At 36.7% G+C, this 21,600-nt stretch overlaps 1 protein-coding gene across 5 annotated transcripts in view; it reads right to left on the bottom strand.

The window, feature by feature from the left end:
* Positions 1-21,600, bottom strand: part of FGF13 (fibroblast growth factor 13) — a 520,706-nt gene that overhangs the window by 80,776 nt on the left and 418,330 nt on the right. For all 5 annotated transcript variants that reach the window (XM_069074163.1, XM_069074160.1, XM_069074159.1 and 2 more), the window contains one exon: positions 16,516-16,619. In XM_069074163.1, coding sequence (XP_068930264.1) covers positions 16,516-16,619 — 104 coding nt within the window. The remainder of the gene's footprint in view (positions 1-16,515; positions 16,620-21,600) is intronic.

Genomic DNA, 21,600 nt, shown 5'->3' on the forward strand with positions numbered 1-21,600 from the left:
GCCAGTGTAAAGCTGTTCAAAGATACCATAAGAGACACATTTGCCTGGAAAAGGAGGTGGGTCAAAAATGTAACAAAAATTAGGGATGACTTATGGTCAAGTCCGTACATTCTATTAATAACTATACAATGTCAAGAAACCTAAAAGAGCCGTAACACATTGGCTAGATTCTCTGTAAAGGACTTGCAGGAGTACATGGACAAGAAGCCCACAGGATGAGATGAGGCTGAATTATGATCTAAACCACTGGGAGAAATCACATCAATGCCATCACAGAGCCATCAGACTACAAACAGAGGCAAGCCTGTTTAAACTACTGACATTTCTCTGTCATGTATATATTGCCATCCCACAGGATTTGGTATTAGCACTAATTTTATGTTCAACTTTCAAACATTTCTCAAACATTAGGTATTTTATTGATGTTTGTTGTGATGGGCACTTATCATTAAGTAACATGGGCCATTCCTGCTTATTTTTAATCAGTCAGCAAGCATTTATTGGAGTTCCTACTATGTGATAGCCACCATTTATCTGAGGAACAATTTCTTATGTGGAAAGGTTCATGGTTTAAGAAAGCTTTGTAATTCTCAAACTGCCATGAACTGTGATACTATTATTCTTCATTTGTTCAGCTAGAAAACCAATAGGGCAAAGCAGCTGTGCTTATGACTGACTGCCCAGCCCTTCATAAATAAACATTCCAATTCTGGTATTATCAAAAGCAGTCTGAATCCATGTATATAATGAAAATGCTTTTCACATAGATGTGTTATGTATCTGCCCTGAGTCTGCCTAAGAAAGATGCAATATGCTTGTTCTTAACCTTGATTAAAGGTATTCAAATGAACAAAGAAACTCAGCCTGTAAAGATGTTAAAATGCCACATCTTATGATGTAGTAATGCTAATGGGCACTACAATCTTGATATTAAAAAAAACTGACTCCCTAAAATGACATTTTATGGAATCACAGAATGTTAGAAATGGGCAACAATTCAGAGATCACCTTACTAAGTCTAGAGAGGGGAAGAGACTTGTCCCATTTTGATGAATTCATGTGGTACTCCCTAATCTGATGGTCTGGACTGCTAATGGCATATTCTTTATATCGGTGGCATGGTCTTTAATGATAGAAGCTTATTATAGTCATGGAGGCTCAGCCTAGGCCAGTCTCCCCATGCAAATTTCAGCAAAACAGAGCCATATTACTCAAAGCCATTGTTCTTCTTCTTCACTCCGTGTTTCCTGAGTTTGGGTTACTGGACAAATTTGAAAAGTTCCACAAGAATCGTGGACATAGAAGAAGATAAAAGTCCACACTCATCAAACGTGTTACTTATCAACAATGAGTAGAATATGTTTACTATGGGTGGAAATTGAATCAAGTGATTAAAATGAATCTTTGGGATTATATAAGATTTTTAACCTTGCTAGCCAATGCCCTGCTATAATGCCCTCTGCTATAATAAAAAATCAAGAAATAATTGTACTTTTCCATCATAATGGCTAGAAGGTAAATGTTAGGCAGAGTCTAGGATTTTTTTCAAATAACTGGGGTGTTCTTTCAATATTCCCACCTGCAAATATTCTCTGAGAAAAAAACAAATCAATAACATCATCAGGTCCAAAGCTCACATAGGAACATAAAAATTCTCCATTCCTATTTCTCTGCCTCGTGGACTTCTAATTCTCTCTCTCTCCTGTACCTGTAATTTTTTGGGGGGGGAGGGAGAAGGAAGGGAAAGGGAAAATGTCAGTTTGCATCCCTGACTGCTTTTCTTGATTGGGTCTATATCAATATCAAAATGAGTAAAGTATCTAAAATGTTTATTCTTCAGCCTTCAGCGAAATTCATTACTATTCTGAAGTTTCTGTACACATAGATTTAAAATGAAGCTTCTAAATAAGAGAAGTTCAATAACAATCCAACAAGGTCTAAAATGTATTATTATGGTCAGAGAATTTGAGAGCCTGTGAGTGACAGGTGCCTTGGCAGCCATCTGATCCAATTGAGGCCAGAATCACAATCCACTTTACAGCATTTCCAAAATATGACCATCTAGGCTTCTGGTTAGAAGGAAGCTTACCCACGCTGCCTTCCCAGGTAGCCCATTCAAAATTGAAGTAGCTTTAAATCTGCCTCTATGAAACTTCTATTTATCGCTCTTAATTCCACTTTGTGGGGCCAAGAAGAACAAGTCTAGTCCTAGGGGTAGCTAGGAGGGTAGCACAGTGTATAGAAGGCTATGTCCTTAGACACTTACTAGCTGTACGAGGCAAGTCACTTAATCGCTGACTGCCTCAGTTTCCACATCTGTAAAATGGGGATAATAACACCACCTAACTCCCAGGCTTGCTGAGAGGACCAAATGAGATGTTTGTAAAAAGCTTTGCAAAACTTAAAGCTCCATGTAGATACTAACTATTACTACTAATCCCTCTTTTACACGACAGACTTTCAAATACTGGAAAACAGCTATTATGACACTAGAATATAAGATCATAGATTGAGTTAAAAGGTCTCAGAAAGGTCATCTCCTCCAATCCTTTAATTTTATAAATTAGGAAACTGAATGTTAATGAGGTAAAATCACTTGCTTAAGGTCACCCAGGTAGAAAGTGATTGACTTTCTTAAGTGTTCTCTTTTCCAGACTCCCCTCCCCGACACCCTAAAACATAAAAACCAGAATTGAACACAATACTCTAGATGTTCTCAGAATAGTGCAGAAAACAGTGGGACTATCACCTCCTTCATTCTGGATGTTATACCTCTTATAATTTGGCCTACAATTATACATATGTTTGTATATTTTTTAAATGTCTTATCACAACATTCACTTATATTGAGTATATAGTTTGCTAAACTCCCATTAGATGAACTATTATCTATCTCTTTCATCTAATATTTGATTTTAAACCTAAGTCTAATATTGTACTCCTTATTACAATGCAGATAGAGAGAGCTGCCTTCAGAGCCTGAAGACCTGGGTTCAAACCCTGTCTCTGATACCTCCTGATACCTATTTGACCCTGAAATTTCATCTTTAGGTTTGGTTCAATGTGTTAGCCTGCTGAGGTCTTTTAAAAACCAGATTCTATTATCTTACATACTAGTTACCCTTCTCATATTTGTGCCAACTTAAAATTAGATAAGCCCGGTACCTATGTTTTATTAAATTCATTGATGAAAATGTCAAAGAGGACAGAGGCAGGCGAAATGTGTTAATAACTAGCTCCCAAGTCAGGTCATTCAATCAGTTCCAAATTTACCTCATTCTATCATTGAGCATCACACCTCTCTCCATCTCTGACACAAGGGGAGTTTGAAGGACTAGATCAAATACTTTGCTAAATTCTAAAGAATTCCTTCATCTACCAATCCAGTAATCCCATTAAAGAAGAAAATTATGTTATTTTGGTGTTAGCTGTTCTTGATGTTGGTTCTCTGGGATGACGGCTTCCTTTTCTAAATCTGCACTATTACTTTCTAGATTTTTTTCAGTAATCAAAGGCAAGCTTCATTGTTTGTATTTTACAGAATCTACTCTTTTCTCTTTCTTGGTAACAGAGATAGTCTTTCTCCAATACTGTGTCATTTCTCCCATTTTTATAAACTTTCACAAATTACTGACATTCCACTTTCAGCCCTCTGGAATGCAGTTGGTCTAGTTCTTATGATCTGGACTCATCCAGAGCAGCTAGGTATTCTTATTATTCCTTTACTTATTGCAGATTTCAATTCCCTGTTAGCTATTTTTGTTCTATCCTTTCTAACCTTAAAATGGATAAAAACTGAGTAATTCCATCTTCTCTCCATCAACCATTATCGTTCCATCTGTCCTGAGCAGCCTTCTTTGTTCATCTTTGGGTCTTCCCTTTTGTTTAATATATAGTTCTTAAAAACATCCATTAGTGTTGTCCTCTCCATTCCCTGCCAGCCTCAGTTTTTCATGAGTTTTAACACTCCTAATGTTATTTAGATACAACTATGATATTATCTTCTGTTACTTGCCCTTTCAAGGAGACGCCGTTTAAAAATCTAAGTTTTTCAGAGTTCAGTGTGTATGTACATTGGTCTTTTTAAATAATTCCTCCATTTCTTCCTCATCAACACTGCTTCTCTTTAGAGTTCCAGAATTTGATCTTAAAGAAGAGCTTTGCATCTCTCATGGGCTAACTCTGTTTCAGATTGTGGTATTACACCTCTCCTTTACAGCCCAATCTCTTATACCAGCTCTATAATAATAGATGGTGCACACCAGAATATGCTTAGTTCTCTTCTCTATAAAGCAATGGCATATTTCCAAGTCACAGTTCCTACAGCTAGCTGGCAAAATTCCATCTCCCACTGTTTCACCAAGGGACTTTACATGGCCCTCTATAAACTTTTAGAAGAACTGGGTTATAGGAAAGCAGAAAATATATAAAAAGTATCATGCTAACATATTTATGAAATAGTACTGACTATACTATTCTTACTGTCATGATTCTGACTTTCTTTATGAAACAAACTTCTTATCTAGGAGTCTCACTACTTCAATTCCTAACCTTCTACCGTGTTTCCCCGATAATAAGACCTATCCCGAAAATAAGCCCTCCCACTGTGTAAGATTCCTCTAAAATAAGACCTCCCCCGAAAATAAGCCCTATTGAGATTGCTAACCCCCCCCCCTGGTGAAATGCACGCCGCGCTCCGAGCTGCATCTAATCAGAACTGCAGCAGTGAGCGCGTCATCCTGTTCTTCTCCCAGTGATTTGCTTATTGAATAAAGGTACATTTTTTGTTCACATTTACCTGTTTATTAAAATTGCTGTCAATGTTCATTAAAATAAGCCCTCCCCTGAAAATAAGCCCTCTGGTGGTTTTCTGTCCAAAAAAATTAATAAGACAGTGTCTTATTTTCGGGGAAACACGGTATAGAGAGACACAAACTGAACTTAAAGTCAGAAGACCTGGGTTGAGGTGATGGCTCTGCAAATGACTATGTGAAAATATGGACAACCACGTTCCTCCTCTTGGCCTTCATTTTCTCTTGTACATGGTGAGAACTTGGATTTGACGACCTATAAGGTTACTTAAACTCCTGATGATCTATGGCAATGGGCATTCTATAAATATTAATGTAACTAAGGAAACTACATGGCTTTCTTTTCATTTTAGTCACATACATCGTTACCACAGTCAACTTTGTATAAGCAGACACATCCTAAATCTTAGGGTTCATTTTACTTTCATTTGCAATGAGGTCTGTGTAATGGTGAATAATGGTGAGGTCCCATAATAGTAATATGATGTTTGAATAAATGCAATGATCCAAGCATTGAGGACAAGAACTCACTATTTGACAAAAAACAATTGCTGGAATAACTGGAAAGCAATTTGGCAGAAAATAGGTATAGACCAACATCTCACACCATATATCAAGATAAGATCAAAATGCGCACATGACTTAGACATAAAGGATGACATCATAAGCATAAAGTATGGAACACTTTACCTGTCAGGTCTATGAATTAGGGAACAATTTATGACCAAGAAATCTGAGAGCATTATAGAATGTAAAATAGATAATTTTAATTACATTAAATTAAAAAGTTTTGCACAAACCAATGTAGCCAAGGTTAAAAGAAAAGCATAAAACTGAAAAAGATCTTCATAAGTTTCTTTCATAAAGGCTTCATTTTTCAAATATATGGAAAACCGAGTCATATTTATAAGAATACAAATCACTTCCCAATTGATATATGGTCAAAGGCTATGAAGAAGTTTTCAGAAGAAATCAAAGCAATCTATAGTTATTTGAAAAAATGCTCTAAATCATCATTGATTAGAGAAATGCAAATTAAAACAACTCTGAGGTACCACAACATACCTCCAAGACTGGCTAATATGACAGAAAAGGAAAATGACAAATGAATCACAAATAAATAACATGACAATAAATAACAAATGCCAAATAAATAAATAACAAATAAAAAAAACAAATAAAGGAGATGGGAAAAACTGGGACACTAATGCATTGTTGGTGGAGTTGTAAACTGATATGTCCACAAGGCTATGAAATTGTGCCTTCTTTTTGACCCGGTAATATCACTACTAGTTCTGTATTCCAAATACATACAAAAATATTTATAGCAGCTCTTCTGGTGGTGGCAAAGAATTAGAAAATGATCAATACCCATCAACTGGGGAATGGCTAAGCAAGTTGTGGTATATGATTGTGATACAATACTATTATGCTATAAGAAATGATGAGCAGGGGGTGGTTAGGTGGCACAGTGAATAGAGCACCAGCTCTGCAGTCAGGAGGACCTGAGTTCAAACCCGGCCTCAGACACTTAACATTTACTAGCTGTGTGACCTTGGGCAAGCCACTTAACCCAATTGTCCTGTGTTCCCTCCTCCCAAAAAAAGAATAAATGACGAGCAGGATGCTTTCCAAAAAATTTGGGAAGACTTATACAAACTGAAGCAAAATCAAGTGAGCAGAACCAGAAGAACATTGTACACAGTAATAGCAATATTGTATGATGATCAACTATGAATGATTTAGCTAATTTCAGTAATACAATGATCCAAGAAAATTCTGAAGGACTTATAGTGAAAAATGCTATATACTTCCAGAGAAAGAACTGATGGAGTCTGAATACAGATTAAGGCATACTTTCAAAACTTTTTTGACTGTATTTTCTTTCACAACATGGCTAAATGGAAATTGTTTTGCATGACTGCACACATGTAAAATCTATATAAAATTACTTACCTTCTCAAGAAGAGGGGAACTCAAAAATGAAAAAAAAATGTTAAAAATTGCTTTTACATGTAATTGGAAAAAATAAAATAAATTAAAAAGATTTTAGCACGCAAGAAAGACTCTAGCCATATCTTGGCCAAAATTATGCATATCAGAAGCCAGAAACAAAAAGTAATAGTTTCAATAAGATGCTTTTGAATAATACATGACTAAAGGAGTCTCCTTTGTTCTTTTCCATAAGGCCATTAGCCAATACCAGATAAGCTGTAATAGCATCCTCCAGAGATATTCAAAGTTGATGAGGATCTATATTTAACATTTTATATTCTTTTAGGAATTTCTAATTAGCTAATACTACAGTTGCAACACAGAACTAAACATAAGATTGGTTTCATTTTTCTTTAAATTATGAAAACCTTTTTAATCTGGTTTCACTTGAACCAATTCCCCCTACTGCTCATACCAGTGAATCTATTTTTTCTAGCTCCAAAAGACTTACTTTCCTTTGCAACTTCAATTAAGCTCCTGAGTCAAAGCCATGAGACACTCTTAAAAACATGCCCTATGACCTGTCACTTGAATCCTTTTTCATCTTGGCCTCTGAAGTCTGGTACAAAGCCAATCTTAATGTATTGAGATACAATAATTAGTATTTCTTTGATTTCTGAGAAATTACCAGAGCCACTCACTCTTTCAATGAGGACCTGGACTTTCCCCCCAGATAATTATCTATCTTGGTGAACTTTCCAACTGGGACTATAAGAAAAAGCATTTTCAGATGGATGGATGGATGGATATAACCAAAGGCGAAGATTTTCAGACTCAAATAATGCTAAACTTGACTTCCTTGTCACAATGAATGAAAATTCCATCACCATCAAGGAATGTACCAAACATGCAAGAAAATTTGTGACTAGAGAAGTATTTATGAAGAAAGTACAAAGTGAACTTAGCTTTTTTTTTTCTTGTGTATCTTTTACATCACAGTAACATCTTCAATATAATTTTAACAAAATATTCTTATTTTGGCTTATCCCTTCCATTCCTAAACAACCTCAGCTTACTCTAGGCTTCAGAATTTCTTACACTATGCTTACAGAATCATGCTATCACAGGTTTGATTTATTTATTGCTACTTGTTCTTGACAGTATAGGCTTTAAAAAATCTCAGTTTGTCAGAGAGTACCCTGTGTGTCCACACTGGTCTTTTTAGACAACTCCCCTTTCCTCTCATTGGAGCTGTTTCTTTTTGTGTTTTCAGAATTTCATCCTACAAAAATTCTAATCATTTCTATGTTAACAGTAATAAGTCTGTATCACGCCCAAAAAGCCAAAAATCCTTTGAACATATTAAATTTATTTCCCTTAGGGTAGCGTAGTCCCTATCTGAATTTGATATTCTGGCACACAGTAGGTACTTAATAACTGACTGATTGAGGACTGCCAAATAGCTTGATTTCCTAGTTTTCTCTCTGCCACACCCCTCTAAAAATTCCACTTTTTGTAAGTTATATTTTTAAAGTGGTATCCCCTGAGCTACTCTCAAGACTTTAAATTGCACAGTAGGTGCCAAATTGCACTGGTGGAAGAAGTTCCTCAATGGAAGTTTCACCACTGAAATTACCATTCTAGTTTTTTTTTTTAATCCTTCAGAAATGCATTTAAAAAATCATTGTAAGGGAATAGAACACTTGGAATTACTTCAAGTAACTTTTCAGATAATATTATTGTCTTAAATAAGCCCTTATTTCTAGAGGGTCTTTTGAAAAGCAGTTCTGAGACTATAAAATGACCATGAGGATTTGGACTTTCACAGGCTCATAGTAAATTAAAGTAAGGTGATTACATTATCATTCGATCAATAAGATATTGAATTCTGAAGGAAACCGGTGTTCATGTTAGGACATGAAAATTTTTTAAGTGCAAAGAAAATCAAGGTGGGATGCTGAGCTTGCAAAAAATTACATGGCTTAGTAGATCATCTGAAATGAACTTTTCTTTCTTTAACTATTTATCTTTTTTCTATTTTTACATTATTAATATTTTATTTTTTTCAGTTACACGTAAAAAAATTTTTAACATTCTTTTTAAAAAAAATTTGAGTTTCAAATTCTCTACCCATCTTCCTCCCCCATACCCTCCCTGAGAAGGTAAGCAATTTGATATAGATTATACATGTACAGTCACGCAAAACATATGAAATGAACTTTTCTCTTTTTAGCTTTTATTCAGTATTTCATTTTTCCTACTTACATGTAAAAACAATTTTAACATTCATTTTTCAAACTGTGAGTTCCAAATTCTCTCCCTTCTTCCCTCCCCCCCCCCACTGAAAAGGCAAGCAATTTGATATAGGTTATACATATATAGTGATACAAAACATATCCATAAAGTCATGTTGTGAAAGAAAACATAGACAAAAAACCTCAAGAAAAATAAAGAAAGTTTTAAAAAGTATGCTTCAATCCATATTCAAACACTATCAATTCTTTCTTTGGGAATGGATAGAATTTTTCATCATAAGCCCTTCAGAGTTGTCTTGAATCACTGTATTGCTGTGGAATAACTCAGCAATGAGGATGAGGATGCATAAGGCACTCTTACTTTTCTTATTGTAAGGGAGGATATAACCTAAGTTGAGGCAATGGATGAGCAGCTATCATACTGACTACTTACTGTATATAACTGTTTACAACTGGAAGGTGACTAGACACCATCCAATTCTCTTATTTTATGGAGCATAAATTAGGGCTCACAAAGGTTCATACTACCTTTTCTCCTATTTATAAAACAAAATGAAAGTGTAAAATCTCACCACTGAAAATCAGACTTTAAATTGCTCTATAAGGAAATCCAAGAACTAAATAAATCAGGTAACTGGTAAATTCCAGTTGATAGGATAACTTAGGCAAATTATCAACATTTTTACACAAACTCCATCTGCTGTCAAATTCAAATATATTAAACACTATTTTAACGAAAACAATTTTTCAATGCACTTGGAAAATGTGACTTCATCTTTTCTTCACTAACAATTGATTAATAGCCAGGATAGTCAAACAACCAGAGGATGGGATTCTGCTTTCTCTGCTGACACTATGCTTCACATGTAAGTTATTCTACCTCATTTTACCCCTTTGTAGAGGTGATATGCCTTATCTAAGTTTTCATGAACTATTTGGTGAATTTATTGATAGGCTGATTCACCTAGGTTCATTTCCATTCTAGCTCTGCCACTGATTTGCAATATGCCATTGGGCAACATCAAATTAATTTGCTATTTCAATTCACTGCAGCTAGGTGACGCAGTGAATAGAGTACCAGCCCTGGAGTCAGGAGGACCCAATTTCAAATCTGGCCTCAGACACTTAACACTTACTAGCCATGTGATCTTGGGTAGGTCACTTAACTCCAATTGCCCTGTCCCCTCAAAAAAAAAGGAAAAAAATAATTTTCCTAACCTCCAGTTTTCATACCCATTCAATGGACATAATACTACTTGCACTATTAATCTCAGATTTGTACATTACAGGTTCATAATCTTTCCACTATAGCAAATTTCCTCCATTCAGGAAACACAAGTCCAAATATAATTAGGATGGTAAAATCCAAAGGCAAACAGAAAGACTTTGGGTTTTGCCTGTAGTTTTATACTTCCCTTCCTTTGGAACATAAAATTAATAAGTAGCTTATTACTCAAATGGAAATTATCTTGTTTTTTTCCTAAAAGTGAATATTTATTATGCAGGCAGTCCTGAATCAGTCAGTTATTAAGCACCTACTGTGCTTCAGGTACTGTACTAAATGCTAAGGATTCAAAGAAAGGCAAAAGACACCTTGCCCTTAAAGAGCTCACAGTCTCAAACGGGTGACAACAGGATAAATGGGAGATAATCAACAGAGGGAAAGGTTCTAACAGTAAGATAACTGCTGTAAGCATGTTTATTTTCAGAGGTATGCAAATCTGAGCTGTTATCTTTATTATTTCAGAGTTGTAGTGAGGATCAAACAAGGTAATACACAGAGACCGATTTTTAAGTTGTAAAATGCTATAGAAACATTCTAAGACACTGATGGACTTTTGTACAATCTGTGAACTGGTCAAGATACACTGATAATGAAACATCAAAGGTCAGCCAACAGTCATTTATTAAGTACCTACTATGTGCCAGGCACTGTGCTAAGTGCTAGTGATACAAAGAAAGACAAAAGAAAGCCTGTCCTTGAGGAGCTCACAGTCTATTGATGGAGACAAGATGCAAACAATTATAAACAAACAAGCTGATACAGGAAAAACTGGAGATAAACAACAGAGGGTAAATGCTATAAATACGTTTCAGAGCTACGTAAAATCAAGCTATTATTATTTTTATTATTACACAGAGGATCAAACAAAGTAATGTAAAGAGAGTAATTGCTAAGCTGTAAAACACTATAGAAACATTCAAGAAGCTCTTATGGGCTTGTGTACAACCACTGAACTGTTCAAGATATACTGATGATGAAATGCCAAAACTAAGATGAAAGATTCTGAATCAAACTGAGCCCTTTTTATGTGCTAGAAAGTCTCAAGTAATAATTATGGATGAAAGCAAATAAACTAAGGAATGATGACTAATTATGATTTCTTGAGCCTTAGATGGTTTCTCACTATCACTTGAACCTACACCAAATCTGCTCCCCCATAACAACAAGAAAAAGTTAGGGGAAATGCAACAATCCTGAGATCAAAGCAAAAAAAAACCCCACAAAACAAACCACAACTAATACAGCTATTTCTGTTGCTGTTAATTGGCTAAAGGGGGGCAATCAAGGGACAAACATAAAATTGAAAATAAATTAGGTTACTTTTCAACTGCAGAGCCCCTATAAAGAGCTAAGCATTACTAAGAGAATCTCTGTCCTTGGTACTAAAGTGACTTTGGTTTCAAGTAGGAAAACAAGCTGGCTGTGGATAGTATAATAGAAAACTTTTGCAGACCATTCCTGAAATAAATCATCAATATTAAATATCAGTTACTGGACTTGGTTCTGAGACCATCAGCTAGTGGACAACCATCCTTCTCCTACTGAGATACCACAACCAAGCACCTCCATTGTTAATAAGTTTCTATTGATAGCTCAATTTAGCACACGTGCAAGAAAATGTTAGTTCATTCTGTGTCCTGAGAACTGCTAGCAGGAAAAGCCCATATTTTCATCCCTCTGGGATTACACTGGCTATCTGTCTAGACTTCTTTAGCACTTAGAAACACTAGTTCTTACTGTGGGGAGTAGTGGCAAGAACAACAGACTTGGAGTTGAAAGAAGTGAGTTTGAGGCCCTGCTCTACCACTTGGGACAATGAACGAGTCCCTTTACCTCTCAAAACCTGTTTTCATAACTAATAAAATGGGGCTGATATTCAAATAGGATAATGACCATGAAACCCCTCTGAAAAATGTCAAGTGCCATAGCTAGGAATATTATCATTTCGTGAGATTTATGTGAGGATCAAATGATATAATATTAACTGTAAAGCACTAGGGAAGTCTGAGCATAACCACAGCTGTTTACATCTATTTTTTTAGAATGTTCTACAAATTTTTCATCCTACCCCTAAATGCCTATTATAACCCTCTGTACCCTAGCACTCAGAAAACAGAAACATACAAATGCTATACAACCCCTAAAATATATCTTTGACCATTTGGATAAAGAACGATTCAGATCTTCCAGTTCTCCAAAATGGACATTCTCCTTCACCTCTGCTCTTGAGAGTCATAATTCTATGTGGGAGATGGATCAGTGACTGAACACTTGTGACATCATTCTTTTATATCATGGGCTAATTTCTGCTGCTAGGAAAACTTCTTTCCAACAGTATACTGAAGAATACCCCTTACATAGAAAAGCAGGTTATTTAATTGCTTTATTCATTAGAAGTTGGTTTCATCTCAATCTCTGAATTCAAAGACAGACACCAGCAGATGACTAAAAGTGTCTTCCAGTGACAATCATCCAGTCTTATGGAGAAGATCAACTCAGATGTCATAGGTTGACAGACTGACCACATTTGTATTATTGGTCAGATCTGCAAATCTATAAACTTTTTTTGCCTTTTTTTGGAGGGGGAAGGCAGGCCAATTGGGGTTAAGTGACTTGCCCAAGGTCACGTGGCTAGTAAGTGTTAAGTGGCTGAAGCGAGATTTGAACTTGGGTCCTCCTGACTCCAGGGACGGTACTCTATTCACTGCATAACCTAACCACCCCAAATCTATCAACTATAAACAAAATCAATATTGACAGTATCTTAACCAATTTGTGCTTAAAATAAGGGCACAAGTGCTTTGGTAATCTAAACTTTGGTCAACAGATCAAATTTGGAGGGTTTTAATTAGAAGATGCTTTGCTTATTTTAGTCATAAAGAGCTTATGAATTCATTTAACAAAATACAATGTCCCTGTGAGTTAAGTGCTAATGCTATCATTATCAGCCCCATTCTAGGAATAAGGAAATTGGCAATTAGAGAGTAATGACTTCCTACTAAGTGTCAGAGGCAGAATTCAAACTCAGGATGCTCAACACCAAGTCTAATGCACTTTCACTACATTGTTTCTGTTCTCTAAACCAAAAAATTTGGAATAATTTCTAAGAGGAATTAAAGAATAAGGTATGTAACTAAAACCACATAGGATATTGAACAAAGAAGGGAGTAACTCCAACTGAATTTGCGTTAGTACTAATCTTTTTAATAATAAGTTGTGCATTATAAATGATTCCTAATCACTGGATCTAAAGAGCCCACAGAGGGATTTTTAATCTCTAGCCTCAACTCAAACCAAAGGGTTATTGAGTTTTAATTCAGTCACAGGGTTAAAAGGAAATTGACTTTGTATATATTTTATATTTAATTATAGGTGTACATATGCTATATGTAAAATGAGAGCACCTTGAGAGCAGAGGATGGTTCATTTCTATTTCTGTATCCTCATTGCCTAGCACAGTGTCTCTCAAATAGGAGGTCTTTAATAAATGCTTACAGAGTGACTGAGTGATCTAACTCATTTGAACCCTCCCACTATCTTTGAGGAATGAATGTACATTATTGGTTATCTACCTTATTCTTAAAAACCTACAAAAAGGTTGCCCAACTTCCCTTGTGAAAATGTTCCAGTTTCTCCCAAATTCTATGTTCTGGGACACCTCCCTGATAACTAGTCTCCACAAACCCTGAAGGTAGTGCTCATTAAGAAACTGTACTTTTATGGAAAGGGAACTATTGCCCAACTTTTCCCCCTATCTGAAGGCTTCGGCCCCCACTCTCTCTTATCCAGATTAGCGCACAGGAACTGGCTCAAACCTATGGTCTCTCTAGGCCAGTGTTGTTGTGCATGATGGGGCAACAAAGGATGGAGGGCTTGGCTGTCCTCCAAATCATTTCACAGACTGAGCACCTGCCCCAAACATTTCTAGCTTAGCTTTCTAACCCATTCTAGAACTCAGATCCCTAAACCGACTGAAGCTTTCTGTAATCTAGATCTTAAGTTCTTTATGAATAACTAGAACTACCCAAGAAATGTTCTTAAATGAGGAGACAGGGAGAGGTAGGAAAGAAGGGGAAATAAGTATTTATTAAGAGCCTACTATGTGTCAGACACTGTGCTAAAGACTAAATAGTCTCTAGCTTTTTCTGTGATATCTCTCTCCATTTCCCCCCCTCAATGGTTTGCCCAAATTTCAATGAGAGTCACTTTCTTCCAAATTGAGGAGATGCTAGGTAGATTTCTTTGCTTATCTTCTCCTTCCACCCACCCCAACAAGCTATTGGACTTTACTGTGCTGGAGCTTCCTTGTCAACATTAGCCCGTCATCTACCTTTTCCCAAAGTATGCTTCTACATCTGCTAAGGTTTGTTTCTCAGAACCAAGTCCAGAGCATTTCATTTGCACATGGATCCTGAATATGCTTCAGGAAGAACTTACTGCATTATCAAAAAACGTACCTATTTTCACGTCCGGTTAGGCATCCTGTCCATCAAAGTGAGCAGAACTAAAACCAGTTATTAAAAGGCTAATTGGCCTTAAGGAAATACACAGATACCACAGAACAGACCATCCCCCCCCCCCTGATTTTTAGGACTGACCAAACCTTTCATAACAAAGGGACATATTTTGGAAGTTTACTACAGATCCTTACCCTTGCTTAGCAAAACAGATTCATGGGGATTATAAAGCCATATCAATGGCTATTTTCTGCTAAGGTTCAGGGGAAAATATAAAAGCATGGCTCCCGGAATTTTTTTTTCTTTTCAAGAAATTGGGCCATTTTCATGAATTCTGGGTTCCTACAGCTTCTCTATCTCAGTGAACTCAAGTGAGGTAAAAAATTTAGGACACTGAAGTCACCATATATTTGATTGGCAAATAAGAAATCTGTCATAGATCATAACAGAGAAAAAAGATTTAAGCAAAAAGATATGAGCTTTATTGAAGGACTTAATTCCTATGTAATTTCAGAGACACCTAACATCATAGTGAAAGCCCTCCTTAGAGGCTAGCTTGTCAATAATAATAATAATAATAACAACAACAACAAAAATAACAACAATAATAGTAATTGCTAGCATTTGCATAATGGCTACCATGTGCTAGCATTGTTCTATTAGTTTTCTATATATAATCTATAGCTCTATGTTGCACACACCATGATTTATGATCAAAATAATGACATCAACCTAGGGATTATTTGGTTTTTTTGGTTAAAGTTTTTTTTGGGGGGTTTTGCTGATAAGTGTAATGCCTATAATTCCTTGTCAAAACAGACCAAAAAAACTTCAGCTGGGTCCAGGATTATGAATGTCAGAGTAAATTTTTGTTCCAGGCATTTGTAAATAAAAAAAAATCCCCTATTCCCTCCCTTCCACACCACTAAGTACACTGAGAAGGAGGCAAAACTGGTCTCTCTGGTGGTTGAGTCTCATTTGATGGGAAGAAAGAGTATCAAATACTAAAAAGATGATGCCCATGCCATTCAACTTGAACCCCAACAGCAAATAAAGCATCAGAATAATGTGCCCTGGAGGTAATCAGAGGGGAAGGAGAATCCCATTCTCTTTTAAGGAATAAAAAGAAACTGGCTCAGCTTCTCAGGTCTATAAATTGAGAGACCAGTGAAACTGTGACTCTCCCAAGTGTTTGGTACATTAAGGACCAAAGTGATGCCGAATGTAAGGATGCTATCTCATCAATTTAGGAGAAGCAGTGTTAGCTGTAAATGATTAATGTTGATGTGTAGATGATTTTCCTATGAAGCTCAATTTATGTATACAAAGGTTCAATTTCTATCAAGGCCAATTTTCCCTGTAGTACCAATGAGTACTTTTAATGTTGTGTCAAACACGAATTTTTAGGGCTCAGCTAGTCCAACGCTTTGCCTAATGTAGCATTCCTCTAAGAGGTCAGCCAGCTGCTGGTTACAATGGGAAACATCAGAGCAAAAGCAGTCAATGGATTTCTTTTAATCTTATTTGACCAAACACAGAATAATTGCAAAAGCACTGGATTTGGGCCCAAAGTACCTGGGTTTGAATTCTGCCTCAACCATCTGTTACCTATGGGACCTGAGGCAAATGAATTTATCCTCTCCTGGACTTGGTTTCAATTGCAAAATAAAGGAATTGAATGAGATTTTCTTGAAGGTCCCTCCACCTCTGATTCTCTCATCATTACCATAGATATGAACACAGTGCACATGCACATACACATACTAACTTACCGATGGGTACAGGTATCCCTCGCTGTTCATTGCCAGGTATAATTTTGTTTGAACTCCTTGGATGGCCACCACTCGTAACCCCACAGGTATGAGGTTAAATAGTGCTGAAATTGGGGAAAAACCAAAATATTACAACCATGATTTCCATACAAAAGAAAAAAACAGTTCACCTTCACTATACATGGATGGTGTGAATCTACAAAAGTAGATGCTTTCTTAGGAAGGATGAAACTGTTGAGGACACAATTTTCTTTTTTTTTTTCAATTAGTAAGTATTTATTTTTTCTCTCCCCAATAAGGGAACAAAAAATACCTTGAAGTAGCATTCTATAAGCCAAAAGACCTTAGCTAGGGAAAGGAAAAAACTGCTTAGAAAACTGTAAAGTCCTCTGACAGAAATTAGAACACTTAATTTCCATTTGGGCAGTATCTATATGTGGTCAAATCTTTGAGTGATAGCTACAGAATCTAGTCAAAAAAGCCCTGTTTATTGACATCTCCAAACTGAGCATAGAGAGTCTTCCTAGTGTCTATGGAGAGGTATTTCTCAGGCTATCAAATTTCCCTTTAATGGGCTGCTATGGCTACTGGATTATTTAGTTTTGGTTTGCACCCTCTAGATATCATTTCCCTAAAACACAATTACATCCCAAACCTGAAATTGGTTTGGGGAAGTAGTGAAAGGCTTAGAATAATGAAATAAATCGCAGTTGCCAATGTAGGTTTCAGTACCATGGAATTAGACGGCCTTAATCTCTCAAGCAAGGTGATCAGACATAATGAGAATGTCAAAAGGACTTTCAGGCAGAGCCAGCTCGTTCACTGACCACCTCCTCCAGATTCCATTTCTAAAGCCCAACTCATTCTGTTACAGTTATCTAGCACTTTCAGAATTCCATGGTAAAATAAAGCTCTATCTCAAAATTAAATTTTGAAGTTTGAAAGTAAAAGGAGACAAGCTGTATCCCAGTGTACAGAAGGCTGTTTTCATCTGTTAGGGAATTACTGAGGGCATGGCAAAGCACCCTGATGCCCCACACTGCAGATATGCACTTTAGTATCTACTGACATATCTCAGAACCAAATGAGGATCTAGTTCTCTCCTTCTTTTCCTACATCTATTCTTCTTTCCTCAATTTCAGTCTGCCTTTTCTTCTTCCATTTTGTACTTTTCCTTTGCTTTCTCTCTCATTTCAATAAATGTGATTGATAACTCCTTTCTGACATATTAAAATATATATATATATATATACTCAAATCTAATTCCATTTTACAAGCAGGCATACTGAATGCCTTACAGTGTGTGTATATGTGTGTGTTAACATAGAAACTTCAACAGATAAAAATCCCCTTTAACACACACACCCAGTTTTTGATGGAATTATTCGGTTTTCTTCCAGAGGTTTGGCATCACTCAGAGGCAGACATGAAGGTTTTCTGTTTTCACCAAGAATCTTGCAAATGAATGAGTTCGGTGTGTGTGTGTGTGGGGGGAGGTTCAGTTGATAAGTAGGGGGAAATGAACATGGCTATAGGTTTAATTCAAGATGTTTTATCTTTTGTAATGGTAACGAGCCAAGTAAAACTAGGAGCTTTAAGAGGCCTGGAAGAGATGCAACAGGGATCCAACAGATAGACCAAAGTGCTTATTTGAGAGTTCCATACAAATACATAATCCTGCACTGTTCTAAACATACATAGGACAGTCTAAACATCTGTCTGAGGCCACTGCAGGGATTCAAGAATACCATCAAGTTAAGGCTGTCAGTCCGGTAAAATTCTGAGAATTACAGCATTTAGCAGCTTTTGGAATAGTCTAATCCATAACACACAGCCCTCTAGGTCCTCAAGTGTGGCCTTTTGACTGAATTCAGACTACACAGAATAAGTTTGGATTCAGTCAAAGGGCTACACTTGAGGACCCAGAGGGCCACATGTGACCTCGAGGTCTCAAGTTCCCCACCCCTGGAACCCTTTTACTTTTAAATTGCCCATTTCCAGCCATTTAAAATGCCCATTTGCTCTGAAATATTCCCAGGGTAGTCTTCCTTAAAGGAACCAAACCTTTAGATGGGCAAGGGTTGTTTACCCTGAATCTTACCATCGAGCAGCAAAAAAAAAAGGTCACAGACATATTACATTTATTTCTATTGGAAACACTGGGCTCCAGTTGGGTTTATTTTATTTTTACTTGCAGGGTAGGAGCGAGCGGGCAGGCAGCTGGTGAGAAAGAGGCCCACATTGTGTTTCACCGTTAGTAGGTTTCACTGTGTGAAACCTACACCCAGACTCTGCTCACAATCGCACACCACTCACTGAAGGAAACCGGTGGGCGTCCTCCCCCTACCAGCTGTCTACTCACTCCCACACTGTGAATAAAAATATAACAGTACATTTTTTAAACATAGTGCTTGCAAGAGAATCTTTTGGAGGCAGTCCGTGCACCTTCCTTTCAAGACATTATGGACCAGCATTATCAATTTCCTCTCACTGCATCAAAGATGTTCAGCCAGTGCTCCTGAGCAGAAATGGTTACCCTGAGTCTATAGAAGGAAGTGCAGGATCATCCGAATTGGAAGAATCTGGTTTCTCTTGTCTCCGTATACACATACTGCCCTAACATCCCTGGCTGACAGGAGAAATTAGCAAAGACAGGGATTTCCTTTGCTGAATCTCTGCTGGATCTTTTACTTAAATTCAGGGTGTTTCTGATGAGGAGTTAGGACATATTGTACAGTTCAAAATATAAGCATTCGCACCACATGTCACTGATGGCACCCCATTCACTACTCATATTAAAAGCGGTGCCCTTCTGTTATGTGTGACACAGCTTGTAAGCCAGTAGCTCATGCTATATTTGACAATGCAACACACATCCCTGAGGCTTGGTCTATATCAGATATGTGCATATGTTATATAATGGGATGCTGGTCCCTTACACAGTTGTTGACTGATGATCACTAATGCCAAAGGAAAACAGCATAAAATTTTATCACTAGAAAGACCATTATATTATTTAAAGGGACCATGGTTACAAAATGCTGAGGATCCAAACAATTTTCCCCAATCCTCCCAAAATAGGACCTTACTGAAAGATCTAGAGTACTAGACTAAGAAGGTACTAAAATATGTCTGAATCCAATCGACATATTGTCATAGGTGACAAAGACACACAGACAAAGGCTCAGAGTCTCTTCAGTTTTGCTGGACAGTCATAACCTTCATATTCCCCATGCTACTCTTTGTAAGCACAAAAATGGGCATATTTGATTTTTACCTCCTAATCTCTCCTACTGTCTGATTCATGTTTTAATGAGAGGCGAAACTGGGGAGAAGAATACCAAGAAGATAACAATCCACAAAACAGGATAACAAACTGAACCCTAAATGAAAGGGATGTCTGTGTGTTGCAATCTATGCTTTTTCTCTTTCTTTCTTTTTTACCCATTAACACAAATTTCCATGAAAACCCAACAAAAAATGAGTCAACAAACAACAAAAGGAGAAAGGAAGAGCTTATTAAAATTCTCCCTTTGTCACTGTTTTCTTCTAGGGATAGACACTAATTGGGCTTAGTTGGTTAAAAGCCTTTTTAAAATAAGGAGGTTAGTCTGGATCGAAATACAAAACTGAGCATCTCGGGTGGGAGGCAGAGAATCAACATCTTCCTCCATGCTCTTTTTGCAAGAAAGGAGCCTTTCTTCATGAGAATATGACATGAATTCAGGCATACTATCAACAAAAGCTAGTACCTTTTATTTTTGATCCTAAGACAAATCCATTAAATCTCTCAACTCTTTTTGCTGGCTCGAGTTGTAGATTGGGACGGAAAGTCACTATATGATATACCTATTCTCTCTGACTTCTCTTTATAAAAAGGAAGCAAATTTCTCTCATTTTAGAGACGGTGATTTAGGTTCACGTGAGCTACAGAAACAGCCCTTTCTCTGTATAAATATAGCTTATCATCCCACAGAACTCAACGTATTATAGTGCTTGTCAGTTTGGCTAAATTGGTCAATTTCTTGAAGGCAGAAATAATAAAAGTCTCTTCATACAGGTAGAAAATGATGACAGGTTCGACAAATGTGGTATCCTTATAACTTTAAAACAGATGTATTGCTGAACTTTCAAAGGGACAGTGCAAAACATTGTTCCAAGAAAAACAGCCATCGTTGCTCCCAAAGCTGTTACACTAAAGCAGCTTCCATGAACCGTCTATCGTCTCTTCCTTTTCAGGGGAAAATACATAATTTATAAAGGCTGATGTTCTCATGATGAGAATTTTATTGGAATGACATTTACCACTGTAATGAATCTATGTTATAGAAGCTTAAATCTATGATAACCACACATATCTTAGAAATAAATAAATAGACCCAGGCAAGTGCGAGAAGCACCAATTTGCTTAATCATGCCCTTGCCTGGCATGTCAGAATGACCAATAACATGAAATCAATCAAAATTAAGTATCTTAGTAAGATAGTAAAGAGAGAAAACTAAACAAAATTCCATAAGTGCTTATTAATTTCACACTATATTAATAAAATAGTAATAGAAAGAAAGATAATGTATTTGCTTGAGGCATTTTAAAGAACTAATGATGAGAAAGTTATAAATATTTCAAGGAATAATTCTGTAATTCCATATCACTCCTGCCCTTTCTGAGGAAAAAGAACATGATTGATTATAAAGCATTTTTATTTTTTTATCATTTAATTATACTTTTTCTTAAGGATCACAGGGCATAAAACAGCCTTTAAAAATTAAATGGAAAGCCTGTGAGGTTAGATCCCTAGCCTCTTGTCACTTTGGCAATGAACACACTTTATTCCTTATTCTGGTGCTGTTCCTCTGAGATGTTCAAGGTGCCGCATCATGTTGTGCCAATAGCTATTACCTGGTTAGACCATTGCTGATAGCTTCAATATGCCTAGAAAAAGAGTACACTGGGGCTTTAGGCTCTTTTATAATACAATTGTCAATAATGCTCCATGGAAATCCCTTCCAATAGTGTGGTCAAAGGCTTTATTAAAATTAAAGACGAGGAGAGGGAGAGAGAGAGAGGGAGAGAGAGGGAGAGAG

The sequence above is a fragment of the Petaurus breviceps genome, unplaced genomic scaffold (assembly GCF_028583685.1).
Source record: "Petaurus breviceps papuanus isolate PSGF00001 unplaced genomic scaffold, PetGlider_PUasm1.0 90881, whole genome shotgun sequence".
In the NCBI taxonomy this organism is placed as follows: domain Eukaryota; kingdom Metazoa; phylum Chordata; class Mammalia; order Diprotodontia; family Petauridae; genus Petaurus; species Petaurus breviceps.